At 40.8% G+C, this 10,275-nt stretch overlaps 1 protein-coding gene across 3 annotated transcripts in view; it reads left to right on the top strand.

Moving 5' to 3' along the window:
* Positions 1-9,971, top strand: part of SLC37A3 (solute carrier family 37 member 3) — a 50,985-nt gene extending 41,014 nt beyond the window's left edge. For all 3 annotated transcript variants that reach the window (XM_038559406.1, XM_038559407.1, XM_038559408.1), the window contains 4 exons: positions 182-229; positions 1,220-1,371; positions 6,956-7,021; positions 8,555-9,971. In XM_038559406.1, coding sequence (XP_038415334.1) covers positions 182-229; positions 1,220-1,371; positions 6,956-7,021; positions 8,555-8,647 — 359 coding nt within the window. In that variant the 3' untranslated portion in view covers positions 8,648-9,971. The remainder of the gene's footprint in view (positions 1-181; positions 230-1,219; positions 1,372-6,955; positions 7,022-8,554) is intronic.
* The last annotated feature ends 304 nt before the right edge of the window (positions 9,972-10,275 follow it).

Genomic DNA, 10,275 nt, shown 5'->3' on the forward strand with positions numbered 1-10,275 from the left:
CAGCAAGAGGCAGACATTACAAATAAAAGTTGAAGTAGGCGGTGAAAGAGTTGTATCCCTTTGTTGTCTCTGGGAGTGATCCGTGAGGTCACTGAGATCCCGATCTTTGCGTGCCTTTCAGTGGGGGCCCATGTAATCTGCTTTCAAAGTCAGCATGCTGTTTCTGCGTCTTTCCTCATAGGTTCTCCAAACGATAAATCCATTAATGCACTTCTGATGGCAGTTACAGGTATGTCGTGTAGCTCCGTTTCACTGTACTGTTACTGTTCCTCTGTAAATAAAAAGGAAGAAAGGGAGACCGTTTGCTCCCTCAGTTTGAATGATACTAAAACCTTCATTACAGAGAACTCTGCCTGCTTCAGATTCAGATTCTGTTTCTCTGCTATGATGTGACCTCCTAAGTCCTAGTGTTATAGAAGCCGTCCCCTCTGACAGAGATTTTCTAAAATGTTTGATTGCTGCCCCGGCTTCCCTTATTACTTCTGGAAGTGACTTAGGAAGATGCCCCATTGGAAACCAATTCACCAGCTTTCAAAAAGGTGTTCCTCTTATGTTGGAATTGGTCAGTATTTTCCCACTTGAGTACCAGATGAAACAGTTGAGTGTAATTAGGGACCATGGTATAGAAAGATTATTTTTAAACCTTAGATCATACTCCAGAGAGTGAGAGCTGCTCATGATACGTGAGGCACATGGAAGTCATTCCAAGCATGTGAACAGATTCACGTGGGCCAACTCAGTCCTTGGAGCCTCATGGAGAGCAGAGGCTGATAGAACCATCTGCACTGTTTAGGGAGCCTTTTCTCTTTTCTCTTTTTGTTCAATATGTGTGCTTGTTTTTGGACAAATAGTTGATACAACTCTGTCATAGTAAAAGTTGACCAGCGAATATAATTAGTTATTAATGAATATAGACTTTACAGGATGAGAAAGGTTGTCTATTCACTGTATTTTCTGTATCTTTGGTTTTTATAAAGTATACCAAAATATCGTGTAATCCAAGTAGGGCTTTCAGAAAAGTGGATGCTAACTAGTTTGAAGAGGACGTTATCTGGGAGAGTTTTCATTTTTACTGTTTTTTTTTTTTTCCTCCCCCTTTTACTGTTTCCCTCCAACATACTGATTAAAATGTTGGGATAAGAGTTTGTCTTGTCCAGGGGATTTCTAGTGGGGTGATGAATAGGGTTTTAATGAGAACCTGTTTTGTTTACGACTTCAGGGTTTTTTATCGGTGGACCTTCTAATATGATTAGTTCTGCTATTTCTGCGGACCTGGGTCGCCAAGAGCTAATCCAAGGGAGCAGTGAGGCTTTGGCAACTGTCACAGGAATTGTTGATGGAACTGGAAGCATTGGAGCTGCGGTGGGCCAGGTGAGGGAACAAGAGAGGGGTTGAAAATTGAGCGGTGAGTAGTCTCTCATTGGTGAAGAGTTTGCACCTGCCCACTGAGCCACAGTAGGTGGCACTCTTGTGCCATATAGTGTACTTTTCTGTAAGCCTTGGGTTTCTGATCTTCTCTGAGGTCAGCTAATGTGACCTAATATGGAAGGTCCCTCTACATTTTTTAGTTTCTTCCTCCCACTTTTATTTCCAGATTCTTCCTGTCTGGAGAAAAGCTGACACTCCCTCAGTCACAGTTTGCTACTCCCTTCTTCTCAGCCTGAACTTGGCACTCCGAGGAGCCACGAGACACGTGCTTCTCGTTATTCCCCACCTGGCATGCACACCCTACCTCCTCTCTTGTACCAGACACACACGTTCTTCACATGGATCCCTACAGATACTGCCATGGACTCTGCAGCTGCTCTGAGTCACTTTCTCTGCTTCTAATGAATGTCTCAAAGGGAGGTTCATAAATGTCTGTGTCAGAATCATCTGGGTTATTTATTAAAGTATAGAACACCAAGCTTACTGCAGGCTTGCTGAATTAGACCTGGAGATCTATGTTTCAACAAGCCTTCCTGATTATTCTTATGCACTCTAAACTAGAGATGGTCTAGGCTGAGATTGGCCTATAATAAGTAGTCAGAACCACTCAAAGACTTAAATTTAGCCTTCTCTTCCTTGGGACAGTCGTGAGTCATGCCTCTCCTAGGATATACCTTTCCAGGTCATTGAGTGCTAATTTTGTAAAAATAAGGATCAGAGAATCATCTACATAGATAAAATAATTGAAATTTTGGAAGTCAATGAAATGTTTAATGGGCAAAGAAAATATAGGCAAAACCTTGGGGGATGCTTAGTGGTCAAAGATGTAGGAAGTCAGGAGAGTGCCGTGGAGGCGAGGGGAGGTGTTAGTGAGATCAGAGGTATAGAGGGGCCAGAGAAGGAGAATGGAAGAAAAAAGTCTCTTAGTTTTGACATTTAGGTTATTACCGGCCTTGACTATCGCTTTTGCTTGCTCTGTGGGGGTAGATCACCAATGTGTGATTGCTGATGGCTAATGAGAGAGCAATTATTGAGGAAAATAAGCCATCTTAATGCTTATCACTACCCAGCCATACATTATATCCTTATTCGTTGGTATCTGACTCTCCCACTATGATATAAGTATGACGAAGACAGCATTTTGTTTTGTGTTCTACGGTAGCCTCAGTATGTAGAATGGTGCCTGGCACACAGTAGGCATTCCCACATCTGTTGAATGGCTGTAGAATGAATGATTGATATGACTGATGTGCTTAGCATATTTATGAGACTGAAGATGGAAAAAAAAAACTAGCAAAAGTAGGAGAAATGTGCTTTTACTTGATTGTGTTTTGCAGTAGGAGCCAAAAGTGCTATTGGCTACTAGTTCAGAGGTCTTTAAGTAAGGGGTGAAGGATGATTGTATTGGACATCCTTTTCTGATACCACTGTATTTTTGGTTATTGTTTCTCCCTGATATTTTCTTCATTAATCAAATGGGTGGGTTATAATGAGCATTTCAGGGAGTTTATTTGTATTTAGAATGTCTCACCTGCCAGTATTCAGATCCCTAACTGTGAACATGGGTCAGCATTAGGCTCACTTTGGTGATTGGGGAAACGACATCTGGAGGAAATCATTGTTAGCTTCATTCATTCCTCTTCCATATTGGTTTTTGAATAATTTCCCATTGTGTGGAGGTTCCAAACTCTATGACTTAATATTAGAAACTTAATGAGCCTTGTCCCAGTTCTCCTAACTTAACCTGAACAGCTTCCCCACCTGCCTTGACTTCACAAGAAAAATGTTTGTTTCTCTCTGGGTTTCCATAGCAGTTGATGCCTACCTCTAACAGAGTGAATGTCATGGTACATCACATTTACTAATCTGTCTGTGCCAGAGTCTGCATTTCTTTGAGAACAGAAACTGTTTCCTTCACCTCTGTGGTCCCAATGCTTAGTATGTTTTTGACACATAGTAGGGGCTCAGAAAGATTAAATTGTGGTATCTATCCAAGAAAAATGAGAACAGATATCTACATAAACACTTGAACACATACATGTTCATAGCTGGATTACTCATAACAGCTAAAAAGTAGAAAAACCCCAAATGTCCGTTGACTGAGGAATGGGTAAACAGAATGTGGTGTATTCATATGATGGAGTAGTATTTGGCGGTTGAAGAGGGTATCTGACACTTAAAAGTTATATAAATGCACCTAAAAATTAGGAGGCTAAGTGAAAGAAGCCAGTTACAAAAGACCACATACTAAAAAAATAAATAAAAAAACCCCACATACTTAATGATTTCATTCATACGGGATATCCCAAATGGGCAAATCTATAGGGAAAGAAAATAGATTAGTGGTTGCCTGGGGTCAGGTGGGTCTGTGGGGTGACTTCTGAAGGTACAGATTTCCTTTGGGGGAAGGGTGATAGAAATGGTCTACAGTTAGATTATGGTAATAGTTGCACAATTCTGTAGATATACTAAAAACCATTGAGTTGTATACTTTAAATGGGTGAAGCTTATGTTATGAAAATTATGTGTCAATGAAACTTTTTAAAAGAAAGATAAAGTGGCAGAAAGACTTGGGAGCACCACTGTGAGCCCCCCTTTTCTTTTTAAAAGATTTTATTTATTTACTCTTGAGAGACACAGAGAAAGAGAGAGAGAGGCAGAGACACAGGTAGAGGGAGAAGCAGGCTCCATGCAGGGAGTCTGATGTGGGACTGGATCCAGGAACCCCAGGATCATGCCCTGGGCCAAAGGCAGGTGCCAAACTGCTGACCCACCCAGGGATTCCCCTTCTGTGAGCCCTTTAATGGGTGACTAGACCTCTGCTTTTTTGCTTTCCATATGTAATCTAGGCTAAATCACTCGTTTTGCTTTAATTATTTTCCACTTATAAATTTTACTGGTAGTATGTGGTGGAAGAACACAGGTAAAACTTTCACATCTGTGGTCAGTTGATTTTTGACAAGAGTGCCAAGACCATTCAATGAGGAAGGAAATGGTGCCGGGGAAGCTGGATATACACACACGCACAAGGATGAAGGTGGACCTTGCCTTACAGTGTAGACAAAAATTAACACAAAATGGATCAATACCTAACTTTAAGAATTAAAACCGTAAAAACTCTTAGATGAAATCATAGGGACAAATCCTCATGACAAATATGTACAAATGGCCAATAAACACATGTAAAGATTCTCAGCATCCTTAGTTATTAGGGAAATGCAAATCAAAACTCAGTGAGACACCACACCTATTAGGACAGCTAACAGGGCAGCCCTGGTGGCTCAGCAGTTTAGCACCGCCTTCAGCCTGGGGTGTGATCCTGGAGACCCGGGATCGGGTCCCACATCAGGCTCCCTGCATGGAGCCTGTGTCTCTGCCTCTCTCTCTGTATCTCTCATGAATAAATAAATAAAAATCTTAAAAAGAAAAAGTCTGTTTAAAAAAAAAAGAACTGAAATAGGACTCATACATGTGTATACCAATGTTCATGGCAGCATCGTTCATAATAGTCAAAAGGTTGAACCCAACCAAATGTTCATCCACTAATAACCGAACAAATGAAAGGTGGTATGTCCATAGCATGGAATATTATTCAGCCATACAAAGAGAGGACATTCCAACATGTGCTGCAACCTCAAAGACAGTACACTGAGCAAAATATGCCAGACACAAAAGGACAAATAGTGTGTGATTCCACTGAACATGAAATCTCTAGGACAGGCAAATTCTTAGAGATGGAAAGTAGATCAGAGGATACCAGAGGCTGGGAAGAGAGGATGGTGGGGAGTTATTGCTTAATGGGTACAGATTTTGTTTTTAGGGTGATGAAAAATTTTGGGAATAGATAGTGGTGATGGTGGTACAACACTGAATGTACATAATGCCTCTGAATTGTACACTTAAAAATGGCTAAAATGACCAATTTTATGTTACATATATTTTGTCATAATAGGAAAAGAAAATGGGTTAAATGCTATTAGATTCTTTTGGGTGATTGAAGTAAAGAATTTGCCATAAAATGTTAAAGCCATATAGAAATCCTCTGAGTAGGGCAGCCCGGGTGGCTCAGTGGTTTAGCACCGCCTTCAGTCCAAGGTGTGATCCAGGAGACCCGGAGTCGAGTCCCACGTTGGGCTCCCTGCGTGGAGCCTGCTTCTTCCTCTGCCTGTGTCTCTGCCTCTCTCCATCTCTCTCTCTGTGTATCTCATGAATAAATAAATAAAATCTTTATTTTATTTATTTAAAAAAAGAAAAAAAAAGAAATCCTCTGAGTAAATAACACAATTGATAAGTGAGTGACAGGGGCGCATGGGTGACTTAGTCAGGTAAGCAGCTGCCTTCACCTCAGGTCATGATCCTGGGGTCATGAGATCGAGCCCTGTGTTGGGCTCTCTGCTCAGTGGGAAGTCTGCTTCTCCCTCTTCGTCTGTGCCTCCCCCTCTGCTTTGTTTCTTGCTTTCTCTCTCTCAAATAAATGGATGAAATCTTAAAAAAAAAAAAAGAAAAATGAGCAACATACTTAAAAAACCAACTATTTTTAAAAACATCAAAGCCTCAATTATAGTACCTTTCATTGGAAGAAAGAATAATTGAACAGAAGTGGCTTGAGGATGTTCATCTTCCTCTTTTATTAGCAAAGTGAATTAAGATAAACCTTTTAGCCCTGTCATCTGTTCTGCAGTTTTTGTGCTTGGACTCTGCCAGCTTATAAGCCACCCAGGTGCCCCTTACAAAGCCATGGGCGCCTAGGTGGCTCAGTTGGTTAAGTGTCGCCTTCGACTCAGGTCATGATCCCAGGGTTTGAGCCCCATATCGGACTCCTTGCTCAGCCAGGAATCTGCTTCTCCCTCTCCCTCTGCCCCAACCTTCTACTTGTGTTCTCTCTCTCTCTAAGTAAATGAATAACATTTTTTTTTTCTTTTAAAGATGAAGGCCAGGGGATCTCTGGGTGGCTCAACAGTTTAGAGCCTGCCTTTGGCCCAGGGCGTGATCCTGGAGAACCGGGATCGAGTCTCATGTTGGGCTCCCTGCATGGAGCCTGCTTCTCCCTCTGCCTTTGTCTCTGCCTCTCTCTCTCTGTCTCTTGTGAATAAATTTTAAAAAAATCTTGGGGATCCCTGGGTGGCTGAGCGGTTTAGCGCCTGCCTTTGGCCCAGGGCCTGATCCTGGAGTCCTGGGATCGAGTCCCACGTCGGGCTCCTGGCATGGAGCCTGCTTCTCCCTCTGCCTGTGTCTCTGCTTCTCTCTCTCTCTCTCTCTCTCTCTGTCTATCATGAATAAATAAATCTTAAAAAAAAAAATAAAATAAAATAAAAAAAATCTTTAAAAATAAATAAATAAATAAAGATGAGGGCCAGGTATCTTTAAGTAGGAACATGCACATGAAAGCTTTGTAAACCAAAAGACAATCTACGAATCTTAACTCCCTTCTCATTTTCTGGAAGAGCTGTGTTTAATCTACCTTTCAGCTACTTCATTTGATTAATTTATAAAGGATTATATTGTAATTTCTTTTTCTCCCTTGTAGTACTTAGTGTCTTTGATCCAGGACAATCTGGGATGGATATGGGTGTTCTACTTTTTCATTCTCATGGTAAGTGAATGTGTCCCTTTTAACTAGTGGTTTCTCTTACTAATTTAGTTCAAAGCATTGACTTAAGTCACTTAAAGCAGCAGAATTGCTGATTGCTTTTAGTGACCCTTTTGTGAAAAGTAACATTTTATGAGTCTCAAAGATAACATTCTTTTTTTAAGGTGGGAATGGGTCTTTAGTGTGCCCTTGACCTGAGCCTAATGGGGTATTGTCATTTATAATTCCAGAAAAGGTGGTGAGAGACTTATCGAAAGTATCGGTGTACTCTTCCGGGGTACTCTCTACCTGCTAAATATAATTTGGGAATTCTGAAGGAAATTACAGTGTACACCAAGCGACATCACACTCAAAAAGAAGCATTACTATAATTAACACTGGTGTGTAGGTTCTAAAATGATGAGAGTCTCTTGAGAAAATATTTGTCATGCCTTAAACATTCTTGGCTGGAATTGTACTTTCTGGGAAAAAGCCAATTGAGAACAAGGTGTTATACTTTAAAAATGTTCTCTGTTGAATAAGTATGTGACCTACCCTCCTCTTACATTATTGGTGAGATGGTGCTCAAGACAGGTCTCCCTGAGAGAGCCTGGTGACAGCTTCATCCACAAGGGGATCCATTTAGTATCCATCCCATCCCTATTTCATACTCCTCCAGCCTTGTCCAAGGAACCCAAGGATAGTTCAGCTCCCAAATTGCTTGGAGCTGCCTTAAGGTTATCACAAAGGATGCTTCTTCTGCCTAACTGCCTGCTAGCTTCTAAAGACTGGGCCATATTTCTTTGTTCCACATCTGACATCTGTGCTAAACAGAGGGAAATGTCTCCTGAGGAACCTGCTCTGTGATCATACAAGAAGTTGTACCAGAAAGAAAACTGGATCTCTGTTATAAGAAGCACTGTTTTTAAGATGAGCTCCAGAGGTGCCTGGCTGGCTCAGTCAGTAGAGCATGCAACTCTTGATCCTAGGGTCATGAGTTTGAGCCCCACACTGGGTGCAGAGATTACTTAAATAAATAAAAAATACATATAGCAAGCTCCAGTACTATTTTTTTTTATTTCTCTACCTATGGCAAATTATTTAATTTTGCGTACCTTAGTTCTTTTTTTCAGGAGACTGTTAAAAAAATATTAACTTTGATTTTCAAAATCATTTTCCAATTCATTAAAAATCAAGTTATATTGGGGCAGCCTGGGTGGCTCAGCAGTGTAGCGCCGCCTTCAGCCCAGGGTGTGATCCTGGAGACCCGGGATCAAGTCCCACGTCGGGCTCCCTGCATGGAGCCTACTTCTCGCTCTGCCTGTGTCTCTGCCTCTCTCTCTCTCTCTGTGTCTCGAATGAATGAATGAATGAATGAATGAATGAATGAATGAATAAATAAATAAATAAATAAAATCTTTAAAAAAAAGATCAAGTTATCTTTGTACGAAGTCAAAATGAATCCAATTGTCCACATTCATTATTACGTTCAAAACATGGTGCTCTAACAGTTAATTAAATTGTCAATGCATATTTAATGCTTTTTTCTCTTCACAGACAAGTTGTACAATTTTGTTTATCTCGCCATTAATAGTGAGGGAAACCTGCTATCTTATGCAAAGACGACAAGCTCATGTATTGAGTGAGTGAGTGTTGCCCACAGAAGTAAAGAACAATGGGAGACACATCAGGACCATTATTTTTTTAAATTCACCCTATTTGGGGGTTGTCTTAAGAGCTCCAACAAAACCTCAGATTGTCAAGTCTCTTTCAACAGTGTCAGCCACTTGAGATATTGACCAGTGGTGAAGGCCAGGCTGTTTCTCTGCACTACATGAGTTATTGTGGACGATTTTCACTGTTTCATAAATGTACTGATTGGCCCATGAATCTGCCAGCCTCTTTATTTGGCCTGTTGAAATTTATCCTTTTAACCTGAAATACTGTCTTGGACTTGGACCTTAATTCTCCAGCCTGGAAAGTTGAGTGGCCACGAGACAGTTGCACATGGTTTGCATCAATGACGGGCTCCACGAATAGGAAGGAAGCATTGGATTTTGCTTTGATAATGAGTTTGCAAAGAACAGTCGCTCATCTTTGAAGCATCAAATCCTGGTAGTGTGCTCAAGCTGGATCAAGTGTAAGCCTGCCTTGGACAAAGACTCTCTTTGTTAACTGTGGTGGGAAAATCACACTACATGGTGACTGGCTCAGTCACTCTATCTGATCTAAAGTTATTCGCCTCCAGAAGCAGAAATACCTTCAAATTATTGTCACCTCATTCTCTTCTGTCTTCATTCAAAACTCAACTCCTGGAAGTACGCAGTCTTCGTTTCAAGAGCCATAAGGTACATCAGCAGTTATCATGAACATTCCAAGGTGTAGCTCACGACTGAAGTACTCAACTCCAGATTTGCTCTTTGGGGACATTAGGATCCACTAGGACGCTAATCTGCTTAGCCCTGTTTTCAGAGAGTTGATCTTTCTCACAACCAGGTTCCTTGAGTTACCTCAGCAGAAGACTAGAATTAGAGACAGAGGACAGACCTCTTGTCCTAGTATAAGGCATTAAGTATATGACCTTGAATCACAGGAATGGGTTAATAGGGCCTGGGGACTAGGTATCTATCCGTTAGCAGTTTGTAGCACGTATGTCTTCAAGGCTGTGAATTCTGTACTAATTATCAATATTTTTAGGTCATTCTGTATATGTATTTTAAATTATGGACATGAACTTGGGGGAAAATGTGCAATTTGGAGGGCTGCTTGATTTGTGTTGGGTTAGGGAATATTTTTCTTTTTTTTTGGGAATATTTTTCAACTTCTTGCTTTATACTCTAAAATGTGGTGTGTTTATGAACTTGTTCATGTTATTTAATCAAGGAGATTTCCAATCGTTAATTCCTCATTACTGACAAAAAAGGGAAAATATGAAACACAGGAAGGGAAAATAAACTGACTTTTATAGTAAATACTTGTCCATCTGGTTATTTAAATATATACTCTGACTTCTTCCTTCTAGAATATGATTCATGCCTTATAATTTCCTGCTGTTGACCATTTACTGACCCGCTGGTGCTGCCAGATTGTATAACTAGCTTCTCCCTGATAGCCCCTTCTCTGTTATGTTCTGTGAACACCTTCCCTGCCCCTTTGTGTGAGATTGTGCTAAGTTTGGATGAGCTGCCTGGTTGTAATTTAGGAATCGTCTAGAGAGACAAATGCCATTTTTTATTATTTAACCTCCTTCTGACATTTGGCTGAGAGTTTCCTCTCTA

This window comes from Canis lupus, chromosome 16, assembly GCF_011100685.1.
Source record: "Canis lupus familiaris isolate Mischka breed German Shepherd chromosome 16, alternate assembly UU_Cfam_GSD_1.0, whole genome shotgun sequence".
Classification (NCBI taxonomy): domain Eukaryota; kingdom Metazoa; phylum Chordata; class Mammalia; order Carnivora; family Canidae; genus Canis; species Canis lupus.